The sequence below is a fragment of the Chlamydotis macqueenii genome, chromosome 10 (assembly GCF_036417535.1).
Source record: "Chlamydotis macqueenii isolate bChlMac1 chromosome 10, bChlMac1.mat, whole genome shotgun sequence".
Taxonomy (NCBI): Eukaryota; Metazoa; Chordata; class Aves; order Otidiformes; family Otididae; genus Chlamydotis; species Chlamydotis macqueenii.
In genome coordinates this window covers 4,937,680-4,957,631 of record NC_141565.1, presented here as the reverse complement: position 1 = coordinate 4,957,631, position 19,952 = coordinate 4,937,680, and the positions used below count along the sequence as shown (strand labels likewise).

Genomic DNA, 19,952 nt, shown 5'->3' with positions numbered 1-19,952 from the left:
AAGCCAGAAAACAGTGTGAAAATCACGGTACCAGAAGTCACGTGTGCACGAGACATGCACAGTGCATGTTCTTACCCAGCTGAGTGACACAGAACACAGTTCAAGAGGAGTGATCTTAAGCTGTGAAAAACCTGTACCTTGTCATGTTTTAAAGAACACAAACAGGAATCTGGAAAATGTGGTGCTTCTGCTAAGTAACAGGCAAACTAATTCTGCATTAGCGTCTGAACAATCTCCAAGCACAAGCCTCTGCAGGCACACTGCAGTACTCCTGTCTAGAAACACAGGGCTTGTGGCGAGATCTCTCTTGGGAAAGCACACTGAGCTTTTGCACTCAAAACCCGTGGGACATACAGCTGAGAAAGCTGTGAGGAAATACCAAGTGGAGTCTAACACCTTCATATGTAAGTGACACCCAGTCTGTTAACAGATATCTAAGGCTGTATCCTCATCAGATACCACCACTGCCTCAGAGAAGGGATCCATATACAGATAAAACTGCCATGCCTTCCCCAATGACTCACGCAAGGCGTACTGAGTAAAAGCAGTGAAAAAAATCCTTGTGCAGTGTCACAAGGGAAGACAGGCAGAACAGTTATTCCAAACCATATCTGAATTTGTGAAGGAAAAACCTGCAAAAGCAAGCTCCTACCTACTCATCAGTGGGTCCCAACACCTTTGCGCAATGCACAGGTGCTGCCACAAAAAAAGAACCAGTATGCACATCTATGCTAAATGAGCATGCACCTGTGCTTATCTTCCTCACTGGACTAAACTGGCCCACAGAACCCATGGCTTGATATCAAGGGACTGTTTTAGCCATCACTAATGCCTTACTTCATGTAAGATTACAAACAATAACAACCTGAGGCTATGATGGAGCAAAAAATAAATTAAAAAAAAAAAAATCTAACGGTCCCTTTTAAATAGAGTAGGCAACACTCAGAGGGACATCATGGAGCCCAGTTTTTGAGTTAAGGATGTCACATTGCTCCTCATTTTAGTTACACAGTGATTCAGGTACATTAATTGCTTGTAGACACCTAAACTTCGGATTAACTTAAGGGAGTTTTACCTTGGTAGATGCCAAGGACAGAACAGTTTAAAGTGGAGTACCACTAAACCCCAATGAGACTTGAATTTGTAATTATCTATAGATATCTATATCTATATAGATATGTACTAATTTTATTATTACATATTATAGTGAATACAAATACTAGCAGGTTTCTGTGGTATCTTCACAATACTGTACCAGGGTTACCCTTCAGCTCCAGCATACACAGATGTCTCTAATAACAGCTGCAATGCTGAGGTCATTACAGTATCAACGTACCTTGGATGCCCAACTCCTTCTGCTCTTCAAAAGAACAGCATCGCAATTATAATAAAGGAATTTAAATCCAGGAAACACCTACCCCGTTTCATACACAAAATGGCTTCCTGGCCCCACTTCGCCGCTTAAATACTTACGGTGCTGATTCAGCCCAGTTAAAGCAAAAAGGCTGCAAAAATAAGGCAACGAACAAAGACAAAGCTGATAACTTAAAGTGAACAAGAGAATAAAGCAAAATCCCAGTTATAATTATAAGGGGATAGCTAAGAGAGAGGCTGCAACTTCAGTGTGCAATAGCTATCCACAGCTGTAAATATGATGTCCACACAGGGACAGGTCCCAGTTTAACTTTTGAATTGTTTGACTCAACTAAAGAGTTAATTTGACTCAACTAATAAAGACTAAAGAGAAGGTCCAGAGGAGGGCCACAAAGATGATAAAAGGGGTGGAGCACCTCTCTTATGAGGCCAGGCTGAGAGAGTTGGGGCTGTTCAGCCTGGAGAAGAGGAGGCTCCGGGGAGACCTGATAGCGGTCTTCCAGTACCTCAAGGGGGCCTACAGGAAAGATGGGGAGACGCTGTTCAGTAGGGCCTGTTGTGATAGGACGAGGGGTAATGGCTTTAAAATAGTGGGGGGTAGATTTAGATTGGATATTAGGAAAAAATTTTTTACGATGCGAGTTATAGAACACTGGAACAGCTTGCCCAGAAAGGTGGTGGAGGCCCCATCCCCGGAAACGTTCAAGGCCAGGCTGGACGAGGCTCTGAACAACCTGACCTAGTCAGGGATGTCCCTGCTCCTTGCAGGGGGGTTGGACTAGATGACCTTTGAAGGTCCCTTCCAACCCTAACCATTCTATGATTCTATGATTATATGACTAGCTTAGGTTGAAAAAGACCATCTAGACAAAGGGTTTGTAACAGTTTAACTCAAAAAGCCTTAAGCGTGTAACTCAGTAATGTACAGTATGATCAGTTATACACTATAGACAAGTATAAAGGATGCAGGAACTATCAGCTCTTCTAGGAGAAGATGGCCAAATGGGACAATTAATTTAAGTGGTCATCTTCGAGAAATCTCTCAACACTCACTAAGTCACCAAAATTCACTAATTTACTAACACAGTTAACACATAAATAGCTTCAACACACAGCCTATGACCCTGGAACTACTTTGAGGATGATTAAGAGGGCAAAGGTTATTCATGTCAACTTTTTAACACGCCTCCATACAGGCAGATTTACTGAGATGCAGCAGTACAAGAGCAGCTGGACATTAACTTGCAGAATCATAGAAGCTGATTACATAGCAAAGGATTATCTCAAGATCATCTCAAAGCAAGTTACTGGTAACTTAACTCTACTACCAGTTTGCAATCTTACGTAAAGATTCAGAAAGCCAAGTAGATTTGGTTCAATTAATGTATCACTTATAACTACAAAGGCAAAACCTAAATATCCCCTAAGGGAATGGCATATATAGGGGTGTCAGCATTGTAACAAAAAAAAAAAAAAAAATTGACCTAATTCTTAATGTTGCCAGTATTTACAGTCCTTTCACAGCTTAATAAATACCCTTGGCTCTTGTTCTTTGACACACATTTGAATGCACTTCATACTTTCATTGTCATCATAGACTTCCTTACTGTTCCCCTTTCCCCATTCATTTTGCACATACAAAGTTCACAAATTGTGTCTTTTTGGGTAGCACAAGTTATTGATACCTAACATATTCACTGGTGTTCATCTCTCAAGAAACATTCAAAGGTTCAGGAAAATCTCAGTCTTTCACTTACTCAAACTCTGATGCAAAATATGTGTTAACTAGGCAGGACTTGGATGTTTTTCATTTTAACATATTTCTGCACTGCATTTTAACACCAAATCAGCGTACGTACAAAGTGCTTCCAGGAGGTATGGCTTACAGCACTACAGTTCTGCAGTATATAAAAATACACTACCTCGCTTTATAAGCACTCTTAAGAATTCTATAGTTTTCTTGCGTCTCTGGAATCCAAAAAAAATTTATTAACAGAATTTGAGACTTCTCAACTGCAGATTACATATTTGCTCGAATTTACACTGGGCTGGCTGTTAGCTGCCAAGAGAAGATCCCACAGGTTTTTTTTTCGGTTGTTGATACTAGGTTTGGAAACATTAACTCAGTTTTGAGATTTACAGGTCACTCATTTTTTGCTTATTTGACATGGTTTCAGCTGTTACAAAAAGCATAATCTTTTCATATAACACCTCATTCACTTTTTCTTCCTCTATAAGGACTTGATTTGCAGTTCAAAGCAAATTCAACTATTTTCAATTCAAAGCAAGTTCAAACTATTATGTCAATAGTTCTCTGCCCAGTTTCTGCTACTGCTCTATGAACTGCTCAGATGTCATTATCTCACAGCTGCTCCTTCCCCAGCCCCATGCTCAACACCTCTCACCTGCAGATGCTTTCCAGCAACAGTGCCTTCCTCTGAAAACACAGTCCCTATTGCACCTCTCAGTCTGAATCATGCTATATGATATTACTCTATTATTGCTCTAACTATTGTTGCTTTCATCTCTGAGGCTGCCTTTTCTCTACTTGCAAAACATTTAATCGAGTGTCAGTGAAGCTTTTCCCACTTTCAAATATTTCAGCTCATATTTAATTAACTTCTGGCTATTTGTAGCTAAGTCTAAGTCTAATCATCTGCTGGTAAGCATCTGCTTCTATAAACTGTTTCTTTTCTCTGGGTTGTGGTGTTTTGTTTTGTTTTCATTTGGTAAAGAAATTCCTGTTTCCTAGAGTCTCATTATTTTGTTTAATTTATTTGCTTTTGCAAGAAACCACCTACTAGTTTACTTCTCCCTCTCTTTCATCCTCCTCTTCCTCCACGTTTCTCCTAGAGAAAAGCAAACTCATATTTAGTAATCTAGTATCTTCCAAATGATCAGTATTTTTTAAATTACTACTTATTTCCAGCATAGGAAGGGGCTTTGCTTTCATAAAAGTTCACTGAAGAATGTTTCGCTCAGAGGAATAACTCTCTCCTTGTTTTAGTAATCTTCCTCCACAGACAATCCCCTTGTCATATCTTCTGATAATTGTTCTCTTTGCTTCCAAAGCATCTGTGTAGCACATTGGTACTTTCTGAGCCTTTGCTATGCAATTCTCAGGAGCAACAATGTCTGGTTTTCAGACACTTAAGAGTTTCTAAGCAATTCCTCCCCCACCCACTTAACACTCCCTGAACAATGGGCAGTGGAAAAAGCTTAAATACAACCAACATGGGGGGGCAGAGGGGGGTCAAGCATGTAAGGAATTTTATGTCCTAGATTACCTAGCCCTTCCCCTCAGCTAGCAAGCCCAAACTCACTTCCTATTATCACACCATTAAATTTCATTCCAAGCATTCATCTCCTTCACACCACAGGGCTGCATCTACTTTCGCCTTCTTGGCTACTTCAGTGTTAAAATTTCTGCTTCTTCATAGCCATTAATGAGGTCACAGGGCTAAAAATTTAGAAGCCTGGGAATGTGCACAAGTTACTCTATGTAACAAGCAAGGAATCTTACCATAGGCTTCTATGCAGATGTAGGTATGTGCGGATTTAATACAGGAAACAGCACACAGCATACAGTATGTCACAGAGGCAAAACATGGAGTGAAAAAATAAAAAAGCAGTTATTCTCTTAGTCTGCGTAAGTAGGTTTAGCTTGTCTAACAATGACTACTTACCTGCAACAAACGAAAAAGCATCCATGACACAGATAAACAAAAATTTTAAAGTAACTGGGCCTCTGTTGATTTGGCACGTTCAGTCAGGGGACTCTTGATCAATACTCTGGTTTTGCCTATGAAATGCTTTCATTGTAACGTGACTGTATGTACCTGATGACAATCAAACTCCAGAATCACTCTTCTCTTTGAGGCACGTGCAAGTCAATTTCACAGATGATATATTCCTTAATACTAGGGATAAATATGTTCTATTGTGACGACTACATTCTCTGTGCGGTAGGGGTCAGAAATAATATAAGGAGTCCAAAACTAGGTGCAATTTCTTAATCTGTTTCTCTTCCTTCCTCTCAGTGATCTCACACTCTCACTCACAAAAATAAGCCCATTCCTTTAATTGCATTACAAAAACAATAGCATGTAAAGGAATTTCAAAGTTTAGCAGGTACACGAATTCTCTCTCTATGGACAGGAATTTGTTCCTTTATTTTTTAAACTAGAAGGAGGTAGATTCAGGTTAGACATCAGGAGAACATTTTTTTACACTGAGGGTGGTGGCACACAGGCTCAGGTTGCCCAGAGAGGTGGTGGATGCCCATCCCTGGAAACATTCCAGGCCGGGCTGGACAGGGCTCAGAGCAACCTGATCTGGTTGGAGATGTCCCTGCTCCTGGCAGGGGGGTTGGCCTGGGTGGGCTTTGAAGGTCCCTTCCCACCCAAACCGTTCTGTGATTCTATGATTCTATTTTCTCAAGCTTCTGAGTCACATTTCTCATCACAGCTGAGGCAGCTTTTATTTTCCTGGATCCCAACTACTCTGGGAATTCTAGAAAGACACATTAAGTGAGAGGAAGTCAACCTTTGGTTTCTGCTACTGAACAGGCAGAATATGCTTTTATGTCTGCTGAAGCTATTTTATTCCAGAATACTAGGTCTAGCCTGTTGAAAACTCAAACTGCTTTTCCGTTTCCAAGAATTTCCTCTGTTTACATGAACTGACAGCTAGTGAAACTAGATTCTGAAACAGGAGAATAGGCTGAAGCACTCATAGTTATTTGCTATTATCTGAAAATGTGGTAAGAAGTACAGGTACTGGGAAAACTTTTTTTAAATATCTGTTTTGGAGGATGCCTGTTCAAAATACATGTCTGTTATGTAAACAACTTTTACTAACTTCCCTAACTGAAACTAAGTGCAAAGATTCCTACTAAGGTGTGCAATAAACACACGTATATTATTATCAGTTGAGATATTTGTCTGAAAATACTTGTTCTCAGGTATTATCCTGTAAACCATTTCATCTTGAGCAAGATTTCAAAACAAACCGTATCTTCAAATGTTACAGGAACAGCTCCTGAAAAACTAAGGGTCCCTGATGACATGAATCATTCTAGGCAGCTTGCAGTGACAAAGCACGACCATGGTTCGATGGTTCTCAAACACGTGCCAACATAGATTGAGGTTTGTGGGTTTTTTTCCTCAGCAAATAAGTATCTGCATGAAAACAAACCTATACCAAACCAACAGCAACAGAAGTAAAGTGGAATTGCTGTTGCCGGCAGATAGAGGGAGATTTCTAAAATAAAAGTAGAAACTGGGATCACAAAGACCACATAGAAAGCTGAGGAAAAACATTCTCCATCCTGGCTAAACCATGTTAGAATAGTGATTGTCTTTCAAGTCTTTATTTCCTTATCTCCAAAGCTTTAACCTCACATCACCTAGAATTTTCTAAACCAATGCAAAAAGACAAATTACACACCTACCATCACCATTTCGATAGCCCAGAAGCACTGCAGGGTAATTAACAGTTCTTCAGTTCTGGCAAAAGAAGTAGAACACACTTCATAGGACAGGGAGAGCTAGGTGTGGCAAACTGCTGCTGAAGCTGTAAATCTCTCTGAACACGACAATAACTGAGAATACTACTTGAACCTCACAGATGCAATATCAGCCACATCATGTACTACAAAGAGAAAAATGGGCCTTGAAGAACTAATATGGAAAGAAAAACTAAAATAAAGAGGTAAAAATGCACAGACTGAAAATCACGTCATCCAGACTTGAGTGTCATAGTTTTGAGTCTACTCTGTTGTCAGCAAGTTCCCTTGGTTTTAGCTTTTCTGATCACTTAATATTTTTGAAGTCTCCTTTTCCAGCCCATAGCAACTGCCATGTGCTGTTTCTAGGCCAGATCAGTACGCTCACTTTCCTTTGCCCCTTTTCCTCAGAAATTCCTCGTCTGCCTTACTACAGAATACAGTAGATTACTGAGTGAAACAAGGGATACTAATCAGCCAAGAAAGGGAAATAAATAAGAATTAAGCAAGCTAACAACCAAAAGATGGCCCAGCATCTGTACCAGCAGCTCAGATACCCATCTTAGGTTTAACTCTGAAGGAGTGTATCAAAACAGTGGCAAATATAGCGAAAGAGGAGGAAGTTCTGCTGGAAACTGAAAAATACAGAATTCTGCCTATTTCCCCATAGATTGACCATAGTCTTGCAAATACTTACAGGTGAGACTGTCAGTCACTGATGGACCTGTTTAGATACTCACACAACTGTGACATAATATACAAAACTCATTAAAGTTCAAGGCAGAAAGACTAGTACTTTTGGAGTAAAACACTCAACAAAAAAGTTCATAAACCAGCTTTTGCTAAACATATTACATCTTCACTTTCCTTCAGTTACTGTAGCAGGTATAGACCACAGAGTATCGATATCCATTCAGCATTTGTGCTGTTTAACAAGGTCTGACCACTCTGGATTCCTGGCCATAATTAGGGAAAGGCAGCTTTCCAGAGATCTTTTATGAAAGGCTAGCGCAGCAGCCAAGGAAGAGCCCAGCTCCAGTGGTGCTATGCTCAGGTATTTCAAACAAAACCACAAACATCTACTGCAGCAGTACCATGCACAAGCCAGCTAAGTCAGCCTGATCATTTAATCTGAGGGTAATTTATGTAACAGATCAGTTGATTTTACAAGGTTTGGTTTGAGAAAGGGAGAGCAGTATAGGAGTTTTGTTTCTTTATTTAAACAAGAGAAGGAATTGAAAGATATCTATAGGCCAAATATCCCTGCTAGGTTCATTTTACGGACTCTCCGCCTCTTGCTTTTCAAAAATCTGTCACAGAGGTATCAGTTGACACTTGTCAAAACTGACATCATAAGACAGTTCTTAACTTGTCTCAAGCAAATTTTTAAAGCAATTTCATTCTGCATCACATGACTTCCAAGTAAGGCTTGCCCATCAAACATGCTTCTATTTGAGTACTTATTACTTTCTGTACAGGGAAAAAACCTGTACTCATGGACCCATGTAGATCATATACGAAAATACATACATGCATAGAGTCAAGGTGTGAAGATACAGGGGCCAAACAAATTAACATCTGCTCTAAAAATCTTGACCAAAGAGAGACCAAATTAATGTAGATTCACATGTATTTCTCTGGACACTATTTTAATGAAAAAGATCAGAAAGCATCTTCTTTTAGCCAGAAGGTGCTTTAGAAATCTATGAGAAGTCTCAACAAGTTTGAAAGTTTATTTCCAATTTTTCAAAGCCTAAATCTCAGAAACTAACTAGGCAAGTAGTAAACACCTACATATGTGTGAGCATATGTTTACACAGAAAATAAATTATTCTTGTTGGCCTTACAGACAAGTGTGCCAGAGAGATTCCATCTGTATTCTGGAAAACCTCTACTCATTCTAGCTCGATGCTGGATGTCTCTACGGAGACAAAAAGCTATATTTTATAAGCCTAAGATTAGAACAAACCTGGAGGAACAGCAGTGAGCAGCTACGGGACAGAAAGCAAGGGGTTTACTTTACGTTTTGCTAAATAGATATGGATTGAATTGAATTTGGGTTCCTAAGTCCTGTTTATATTAAAACTGAATCTCTCTTAGCAAAGAAACTTGATTTTAACTATCCCTAAAAGTTACTGACTATAGATGGAAACATCTATACACCCCAGAAATGAAGACCATAAAAAGCAGCAATTATGCAATATCAGCTCATCACTCTTAGCTTGTAAATCGATCCCAGAGCAGCTTTGTTTAAATACCCCATAAGCTTTAGAGAAAAGCTTTCAGCATACTTAAATTCTGCCTGGGGCCACCTCCATTTGTAAGACAGGAAGTGTCCCCAGTAACATCTGATGGATGACAGATACCTTACCTCGGCTTGGTGCCTAGTGTTACAGCCTGGAACCAACAGCATTCAGGCTACGTCCTCTTAAACAAACACAGATTTCCACTTAAGTCAACACTCACCAGGGATATCACAAAACAGTGTCTCGATAGCTGCTAGTTAATCATTGTACAACACAAAATCAATTTCTCCTACAAACTATTATTTGAGTTTTTATAAAGAAAAATGTGAATAAGCTTACTAAAATATACTGAATGTGAACAAAAACAGTGGAAGCAGAGACAAAAATAGAAACTATTGCCTGAGGCAAGCTCTGGATGGCTAGAAAGTAGAAACACTGTGGAAGGAACAGTAGTTTTCCCCACCTTCATTGCTTCCCAAGGAATTCTACTCTTCACCCATCATAAAAGTTCCTAAACTGAATCCATCCAATCTAGGGATAGAAACAGTGACCAACTACTTCATAAGAATCCAAGACTTCAACTGCAACCTTGTAGCACGTTCAGAGGACAGGACAGCAAACTGTATCCAAAACAGAACTACTGTGAAATTGCAATAACAACTATTAACTGCAAACAAAATTACTCTTTCCTGGAATCTGCTATCCAGTCTTCTGAACTAAAAAGTAAAAGTTTTAACCTAGTAACAGGAAGATTCAGAGACAGAAAGGGTATCTGAAATCCAGCTTTCCAGAGTCTGGAAAAAAAATGCCACCACCATATCACCTTCCAGCATTCTTTGGAAAAAGGTGAAGTCAGCTTTTCTCATAGGAGATACAAATATATGATTTACTAGAATGTAGACACTAAAGAGCAGAGAATAATGCATTTAAACTTTCTAGGGAATTGAACCATAAGGTCTTAGTCTGTTCAAAAAAAAAAAACAAACAAACAACTCATCTGACACCCAAAAAGGTACAAATTTATCTTTAATTATAATTGTACTGTAATAAGTATTCTGTGCTATTGCATATGCTACCAACTGCACCCTGAGGAGCACTTATTGCAGTTCTTACTCTTCTGTTGAGTTGCCAGAGATCAAATGGCTGACATGAGAAGGAAAACCAATACGTCCCAATGCAAACCTACATAGCTTTCTTTAAAATTCTTAAAACATTTTGCTGTGTAGAAGTACTGTGCAGTTTCACTGCATTAGTCACAAGTTGTATCTCATTCAGAAATTGGTGACAAGTTATGCCCAAATATGAGACTTGAAAATGAAAAAAGGAAAACTTCAAACACTACTGGGTGTCAAAACACTTCAAAAAAACCAAGCAGAACAAGTTTCTGATCAAGATTGAAACATTTAAGGAAATCAATAAATAACCTATCATGTCCGTTTACAGTGCACAAAGTTCATGCAGGTTCTGCATAGATAATCTTAGTTTACACTGACAGTAAAGTGATCTGCTTCCCATTAGGTGAGACCAAATGAGGCATCTGTAGTTCACGGGTAATAAATTAACACCTTTGGCCTCTCATATGTATATGCTAACAGCTACTCTTGAACAACCAGGTTAATGCTATACTTCTCACCTGGTCTTCTTCATCCTCTTCATCTTCTGCCAAACGCTGCCTGCCCACTTCATACAGTCTGCAAACTGTATCCATGTTCATGGCATCCATGCTCCCTTGGTTCTGAAGAGGAGATGCCCACACAGCAGTTAGCCCCAGGAATCGCTTAACATTCACATTCAGTGCTATATCTGATGTCAATTGCAGAAACATTACCAAAATCCTTCCATCCAATTTACTAGCAGCAGTACAATTAGCACTAAAACCAAGTCTTTTTGGTTTCAAGGACCAGCCCAAGAGTGATGTAAATATCTACTTTCTGTTTCTGTCATCCACAAGTTAGACTATTACTAGTAGACTTAACAAAACCTTTACTCTATCTTTAGCATGCTTTGGCTTACTTCTCAATTAACTGCACACCACTTCTTTTCAAGTTTGCCTCCCTATTACATCATTGAACCATATGCCTTGAGAGAATGCTAAAAGCTGTCACAGAGCAAGAGTTTCAGAAGACAGCAGTCTGATACCCCAGCAACCACTTCTGCCACATGCCAGGAAGTAACATTTCCAATGAGTCCCATAAAAGAAAATTTTCATATCTTGGCCTCACAACCTTAGCAACTCCAGCTTCAGTAGTTAAACGCAAAGGTCGCCCTACTACAAATTCTTGACTCACTTTTTTTGGTCTGTAAGGATCAGTAGCTCACAGAGTAGTAAGTTCACAGGATTTTAAATTAGTCACTACACTTACATAGTCAGGTTCAAGACCCATTAGTTTAATCTAACTTCTCCCTTAACAGACCAGAAGTTTCATATTTTTGTTTCAAATTAGCTTCTGGGATTGTGCTAGGAAGGCAAGTGAAAAAGGAACAGTGATTCACAGAAAAGCTCCATGGGAAGCCTCAGGAAGATTGCATTTCCCAGTTATTCAATACAGTGCAAATTTTAATACGAAAATATTGCAACAGATAAGAAAAAATGCATTTCTCTCTATGCATGTGAGAAGGAAAACCTCTGCACATTTTAAAGTGGGAAGTGTTTGAAGAAGAGAGGCAAATGTGTTTGGAAGTTTAAGAAATCAGAGGCAGAAAAACAACAACAAAAAAAAACCTAACAGCATCTTTACCATCATCACAACACCACGACCACTTAGGAGATGAATTTAATAGTAGGAACTCCAGAATCACCAGTTCTGAAGGTTTTAAAAAGAAACAAAAAACATTGCATTCAAACCACAGCTACAGAGAGTTAGTTCTGTTACCTCAATGACAGCCAGATAGCAGTCCTTGCTGTCTGTGCACAAGTCAAAGATATTCCGCTTTACATCTATGGTAGCTGGAAAATATCACAAAAACTCAGTGGTTAACTGCATTTTACTTAATGCCCACTGAAAGAAAATACCTAATAACATATGTCTAAAAGCAGATAATAAAATGTTGGGACAAGAAACAACAGCTGAAATAAAAATGAAATGAACATTTGTAACCAATTCAGCCTGTAATACTACAAATGTTAGAGACAGTAATAAAAAATAGCCAGGTCAGTTCTTAACCTGCTCTGCACAGTGCCTCCTCCCTTGATAATATATTTATTGGCTTCTCTAAGCACAGTAAACAACAGATAATCTTCCAGGAGAGGTGGCAACCAAGGGACTGAGTTGTAAGCCACGTCTCCTCTCAATAGCAAAAGCAACATTTGTTTATGTCCGTAGCAGCAATTAGCTCAGCTCCAGGAGCTCTGCAAGCTGGAGGCCAAACTGACAGCACTTTGAATTACCAGCATGGGGAAATGCTGTTGGGAAAAGGAGAAAAAAAAGTAAAAGAAAAAAAAAAGAGGAAAAAAAAGGAAGAGAAGGAAGAAAAAAAAAAAAAAAAAAAAGGCCCTTCCTAAAATGACACCAATGACATCATGGCCAAATGACCTACAATCTCAGATTATGCCCTACTTGGAAAGCAGAAAGGAAAATAAAGCCAGAACTGCTGAACGGTAGCAAGTAAGGCAATGACACACTGAACAGGATTATGATACCTGAACCTATTTCATTGTTAACTGTCATGTTTCAATCAGAACAGGTCACAGCAGAATTTGTTTTGTTACATATGCAAAGGGAGGAGGAAGTGAATGTTACTAAGCAGAACTTTCAATAAACCTTCAAACTCCAGTCCAAACTATTTGCTTCTCTCTTACCTATAGGTTTATAATCAGTTGCATTAAAAGTCCTGAAAGAAGAGCCAAAGGGACTTCTCATCCTCTCCTCCAGAAGGTCATCTTCATCATCTGCCTGCAACATAGCTGATACAAGGAAAGATTATTCCACAAATTCACCTTCCATTCATCACTATCATTAATCAACTTAAAATCAAATCAGACTCTGACACGGATTTTCTTTTTATTTAATAGCTTGGCAAGACCCATTTAATACCTACTCTTCCAGAGCTCCCTTTATTAATACTGCAGATCACTGAAACTTAGGACAGAGGACACAATTATTTTCTCAAGCATCATCAGATCTGCAGTTATACACATTTTCTTCTTCAATAGTTGATTTTTAATCTCACAAATGAGTTGTGCTATTGCTGATGCTAGAGAAAACTGTCTTTGTCAGCAATACACACAGCAGCAACATCCTGAAAAAATTCCAGTTCACACATACCAGTAAGGCCTGAAGCTAGACACACTCCCTGAAGCTTCCAATTTCACTGAAAAAGCATCTACTTATCTCAAACTAGAGGTGACCAAGGAGAGTAATATAAGACTGAGAAGTCCTACCTCCATACATAACTGTGCCAGTATAGTTGAAGACCACACGACACTGATCCAGCGCAGGTACTGTGTGTAACAAATGGAAAGTTCGGAGGTCCCACTGAAAAAAAATACAGGCTAAGGAACAACAAACTATTGAAAGTTTCTATTTCCTTTTTAACACAGTGGCAAACAATTGATCAATTGCGTTCAAGAAACCTCACTGCCACCCTCTTGCAAATATGACAGAACCAGAGTCGGACTCCAGCAGCACTATCCTTGCCATGTGCTCAAAACATCATTCCCAGTCACGAGAGGTCACCGCAGCAGCTTCAAGGTTGATCTCAGTAAGGGAAGAGCGCAGGTACCACAGAATATACTAGAAAATAAAATCTCTTTTGCTCTGTCTGTACTTTAAGTATTTCCTCTAGGCTATATCAGAGGCAGAATCTACATTTGGATTAGATAGCTGTCCGACAGTCCCTGCTTACTCGATTCACAGACGAAAACTGTTGTCACCACACGTAACCTGTAACACAGCAGCCCATTAAAACAACTTCTGCAAACAGCTACTTGTTTATCCATACACATTCTTTAGGTCCCAGCACATCAGTTACCACGGTGGCCAAAGGATACAATTTCTGTGTTGACTATGACCTCTAGGCCATTGGGATGGAAAACACCACTGATGGTCATGTTGAATTTGTCAAACTTGTGGATGGCTTGTGCCGATCTCACATCCCAGAGGACACCATCATTTAGGACAAGATCATCAGTGGGGTTAAAGGTGGCACAGTTCTTCTTGTAGTTATTGGCAAGATCTGGGTTAAATAGAGTCAATAGCTTGTTGCCAGTCTGAATATCATAGATCTTTTAGATTAAAAAGAAAAAGAAAGATTAGTCACAATTTGTAATGTACCTGTGCCTAAGATTACCCCATCTTCCCCCTCTTAGCTTGTTTCCAGAATCATCCCATTTCCCTTTTTCATTTAAAGTGAGAGCATTCCAAAGATAATCCTTCCTGCCAGCCGTTTAGATTTTCACATCTGGAACGAAGTCTCACAACATGTTTTGGCCAGTACTGAGCTTACTGCAGGTTCTGATACATTTCAATACCATCAGGATTAGGTCCAAAGAAACTGACCCCCTTATGAAAAGTGGGCTGGGAAGCTGCAGTCACAAGGTAGCACTTTGCCGGAAACTGTTTCAGAAATGGAACTGCTTTCACAGCAGATTTTATTTACAAACATAAAACTCCAAAGCACACAGTGAGCAAAAAAAAAGGCCAGAAACTACAGAAAATTAGTTAAAATTCCTGGCATTTACATGGAAGGGCAACTTTTTGAGCTTTGCTCCAACAAACTAGTACAGAGGGTTTATGACCATCTGCTCCCATAAATTTGATCTGTAACATCCCTCAGAGCCTAGGTCTTGTTCAAACTGAGAGGAAAAAATTCCTTAGAACTGGAAACTAAATCTGTTTGCCAGATAAACACAAACTGATCTGACTTCCAGATAAATCCAAATTAAAAACTGGGCAGGAATGGATAGTTTGCTTAAACAAATCAAGAGCAATTAGTAAAATCATAAATAATTTGAATAAGTTATGTTTCATGAGGATTTTTAACGCAAATACTCTTTCAAAAGAGGTCGTGCCTATAATGAATGCAAATTAGCACTGAGAAGAACCAGAAGCACTCTAAAGCCCACGCCTGTCAAATTTGCAGGTACTCATACAAAACACTACAACAGCATTCCCTACAAATTTATTGGTAAAATAAAATTACCAAAACCAAGCTGCAAATTTAGAGGGGCAAAAGGACACTTTTAATATGCCATTTCGTACAGCTGTTGACTGAGCTACTGTTTACAATGGAACAATTATTATTAGAATTATTACTATTACTGAAAAATAAGGCAAAGGAGGCAACTTGGGGGCAGGAGGGAGGAAGTCCTGCATGATCTCTTTCAAATGAACAAAAAGCAGATTCTATAATTGCCAACAATACTAACCACAGAGGTAACACACTGCACACTGCTTGTGCTACACTTGGTTCGGAATGCTCCAGTTTATACCCTTATTTGACACTTTCAAAGCTTTCCTCTAAAGCCTCCTAATCCATTAGTTACACAGAGCATCATAGCACCCAGATCTGTTAATAAACGTCCTATGAAGAATTACATTCTTGTCACAGCTTCACAATCACGACCTTTACTGGTACTTACATGGGCAATGTCTCCTTTTGTGCCAATGACCCTATCCTGAGAGTGCTTGCTAAATTCCACATAGTGGTCATCGGGGAAGGAATGCCTGTAGATAGAGTCAGTGAAGAAGTCAAGGAACTGCAGATTCAAACCGCCTGTGTGAACCAAACACTATCCCAACACCTCCAGTAGAAGTTACAACAACACAGAAAGCTAAAAATATAGAAAAGACTTCCCTTCACCATTGACCATGGCATACTACAATGCAAAAATGTTCCACTGGCATTTGCAGGAAAATATCTATTACAGACACAGCCTTTACAGCAGATCAGGGAAAATACACAAGCAACAAATCCACAGACTTGTCATCAAATTATTACGGCAACAAGGTCTAAATAACATTATGTTTATGGCAGAGGAGTGAGCAATGAATGGTGTTCAAACGCACGTGCAGGCCTGAGGCACATTAAACTTCTTATCTCTAGCTGACCTAAAATGCGTCACACCAAAACTGTTGCTTACAACTAAGGCAGACACAGTCAAACCTTTTAAAAATGAAGAGGCTTCAATCCATTTTTTAATGGAAAGAACAATTATAAATACCGAAATCAATTTAAAATTGCTTCATCCAGGTCTGAAATAGCACGTACCCAGGTCTGAAAATTTCACCATGCAAATCACCATGCTAGCAAAGTTCTGTAACTGGCTACAGAAAGATTGTGGAGATAATTTACAAACATGAGAATAAAAATACAAACATATTTCTTTGCCTTCAGGGACAACAGTGATTTTTCTGATCTATCTCACATTAAACAGGACTTTAGGTAGTTAGAATTTACCAAAGCTGTCTGTACCCAATAAAATACGGAAGATACTAAACGTAAGAAAGGGAGTACATTTTATTTTTCCACAAGAGACATTGCAAGAGGGTGTGCTGTGCTGTTCTTTCATAGTGTTTGATCTCAGGGTTTCTGTCTATATTGAATGGTTCTTCTAACTGTATCATATCCCACAGTTGGATCAGAATATACCTACTTCATATCAAAGACAGACTTCATTCCCCACAATGCAGACAGAGGTTGGCTCCATGTAGCAGATGTCAGCAATAAAGATCCATCCTGTATTTCCAGATGTGAGTGGAGGGGGAGGAAGGGAAAAGAACACCAGGGAAAACACAGGTCATTTTACCTGTACAATTTAACTTACACTTACAAGACAAATTCAGGAACTACAGCAGATTTTGTGCTTACTAAACTACTCCTATGGGGATAAAGTACAGGTATCTAGGCATAATATAAAGAGCCCTTGGCAGAGAAAGGAAAACATTACAGATAACAATGGGAATGATCTATGATGTTAATAGCAGACAAAAATCAGGAAAATCCACGCCTGAACTTGGATGCCCTGTGAGTGGCGTTCATTCTGCTTACAAATCAGTTACCTTTTACTTCTTCCTAGAATCATCCCCCAAAAGATTTCTTCCTCCAACAAAAGGAGGTTCTATAAACTCTGGTATTTATCTCACATCTATCTTAAATACATAGTCAGTTTAAGCATTTTTTCCACCTCCAGACACACATATTCATTACTTACGAAGGCACACAGCCACTGTGCATCTTCTCTATTATCTTGGTAAGAAAAATAACAATTGTGGAACTCTCAGAGAGGAAGTATTTAACTACTACAAGTACTTTAGTGACAGGCATCGCAGGCCAGACAATAGGTGCATTTTAGATGTAAGTATCTAGACAGGCACAAAACATACCAGGGCTTAGGCTGTGAGAACTTCTAAAACTCAGAACACATCTATCTTTCATTACTTACCCTGGATGGCTCAAGGTGCGTGATGGCAGAGTTATGGCAGTTGTAACTGGCCTCTTCCTGTCCACTAAATACATTATAGAGTTTCAACTGCCCCGTGCAAGTACCCAGCATTAAGAATCGTTCTCTTGCAGAAAACGCGCAACAGGTAAAGCCACTCTCATCCTCATTTGCTTCCCTGAACACAGAAATCGGACGGAACCTAGAGAAGGTAGAAATACAAGGATCCCCCAAAAGAGAGAAGAAAAGCAAAACTGAAATGCTGTGTGATTACATTAAATCCAGTCTTAAAAATCACGTAGGTAAAAGTTACAGCTTTCTTCTAGGACAAGCTAAGTGTCAATTATAAGAGTAGTGCTCAAGTGAGCATGTTACAACAGTGTTTGGAACATTTCAGGGTTTGTTTTGCACTATTAAGTACTTCTGTTAAAGCACATCATTAAGTTCAAGCACTTGGAATTCATCTTCAAAGCTGGATTGATGGGAAATCTGTAATGCCGTCACTTGGATAAGTACAGACAGGTAGCAAAATTTTCTAACAGTTCAGAAACACTCAACACAGAAAAGCATGGCACATCAGCCAAATAACCTCCTGTCATCATAACTTCCCAAGATGACACTGGTTTCACAGTGAAGATGCTTTCACCATCATCATTTTTATAAGCTTTACATCACCTTCCAATTTAACCTCAGCAAAGAAAGGCCACATAAAAAGGCTAGCAACTTACAGTGCTGCAGATTCAGCTGCAAGAGCAAGAATACGGATTCCATCATTGTGCATCTGTCAGCCAACCAACTTCAAGGCCACGCTACACTCTCGCGTAAAACTGGCATTACACACTTACCTTCCAAAGGAGAACAAAGATCTACGAGCTTCATTAGTCAACGTTGCTAATGAATTAATATGATACTGAAAATAAAGTGTGCCCTAGATACTAATGGTCAGTACTAAGGACAAGAGAAACAGAACAACTTCTAAAATGCCTTTCAAAGCTCTTCCACTTGTCACTGTTGAATTAAAGCACTTGTCTGTCCAAGGATACTCCGCTGTGGGACCGCACAGCCTGAATCCAGGTAAGGCTTTTTGGCACAGGGTACATCCTGAGGGATCAAGAAACATGTTTCTTCCTTACCTGCTAAATATAAGGTGTCTATCAAAGCAGCCACCATCCACCCCTCCGTACTTCGGAAAGGCTGCCCTGCGGGTCAGCCGTGAGGTAAAGTTAGTTGGCGCTTGGCGCCTCTGTTTTGGCTCAGGACACTGGTGGGGAGTAAAGAGAGAGAAAGGGGGACAGGTGGCAACAGGGTTCTTGCAGCGGGCATGCTGCTCCCTAAGGTACTCTGTGATTATACTGTCCAGCGTGGGTGGGGAAGGAAGGTGTCTGTCCAGCTGCTTTTTGATAGCTGGGCTCTGGCTGTAGGCGCCATGGTCCGATTTTTGTCGCAACACTCTGATTTTTCTGCCGTTGCAGGGAGATGGCCTCTCCCTGACAAAGCTAATCCTGCCAATCAGAGGCGAGTTGCTGGCGTAAGAAGGACCTGGAAGGGCAAGTGGACCCTGGGATGCAGGTGGTCTTGCCTGAGCATGGACAGAGGTGGCAGTGGAACCTACAGAAGTGTGGCTACTCAAACGGGCTGAGATGCCATTAGCTATGCGAGGAGTGCGAGGCAGGGTCACAGGAGAGGCAGCAGCCGCAACAGGGGTGAAGGCAGATGAATGAGATGCTGCAGTCATGGGTAGGTCAGCCTCTTTAGTAAGGACAGATGCAGTTTCTCCTAGGCCCTTAGAGATGAGATGGTTCCGTATCAGAAGCAGCAGCTCCTTCTCAGGGAACGTAATCCTTGACTGGGCCACCACATCTGCTTTCTGCAACCGAGCCAGAGAGACATCTGTTCCAATCAGCAATGGCTTCCCCGAGACACGCTCTATCAGCTCAGCAGCGTATTTGCAGAACTTCACGTGTTCGCTGCGCTTGTCCTGAAGCACTGGCTCTTTCATCAGCTGTTGAATTTGACAGCTGCTGAAGAGGGGGAGTTTGCTGATAATCTGCCGGACAGTACTGCTGCGTGAGAGCCCCACCAACGCTTTGCAGGCTAACGCTCGGATCTGATCTGCATCTGTGATCGGCATCTTTACAGACAGCAATGACAGCAGCACTTTGATGCCATTGTTGGACTGTACCACATTCCACATCTTAGCTAACGTGTGCTCACTGCTCTTGGGGGCCTGAGGAAGTTTTCGCCGAGGAGTTCCAGAGATGAACTTGCCAATACTGGAAATCCGATTATCCGGGCCACATACACAATTGATGATGATCTGAAGGGCTGATTTCTGAATCTCGGCATCATGGATGAAAAATTCACCCTCAGCAACTCCAAGGATGATACTAATGCCTAGTGAGGGAAAAAATAGTTTATTTAGTACTCTAAAATGTATCTTACTCAG

At 40.1% G+C, this 19,952-nt stretch overlaps 1 protein-coding gene across 1 annotated transcript in view; it reads right to left on the bottom strand.

Annotated features, from left to right (window-relative positions):
- The window catches only part of DCAF1 (DDB1 and CUL4 associated factor 1), a 50,236-nt gene that overhangs the window by 6,675 nt on the left and 23,609 nt on the right, over nucleotides 1-19,952 (bottom strand). The window contains exons 14-22 of the mRNA XM_086755637.1: nucleotides 18,640-19,900; nucleotides 17,510-17,708; nucleotides 16,721-16,803; nucleotides 15,707-15,791; nucleotides 14,117-14,350; nucleotides 13,508-13,601; nucleotides 12,926-13,030; nucleotides 12,000-12,073; nucleotides 10,760-10,861 (exon numbers count right to left, since the gene is read on the bottom strand). Coding sequence (XP_086611763.1) covers nucleotides 10,760-10,861; nucleotides 12,000-12,073; nucleotides 12,926-13,030; nucleotides 13,508-13,601; nucleotides 14,117-14,350; nucleotides 15,707-15,791; nucleotides 16,721-16,803; nucleotides 17,510-17,708; nucleotides 18,640-19,900 — 2,237 coding nt within the window. The remainder of the gene's footprint in view (nucleotides 1-10,759; nucleotides 10,862-11,999; nucleotides 12,074-12,925; nucleotides 13,031-13,507; nucleotides 13,602-14,116; nucleotides 14,351-15,706; nucleotides 15,792-16,720; nucleotides 16,804-17,509; nucleotides 17,709-18,639; nucleotides 19,901-19,952) is intronic.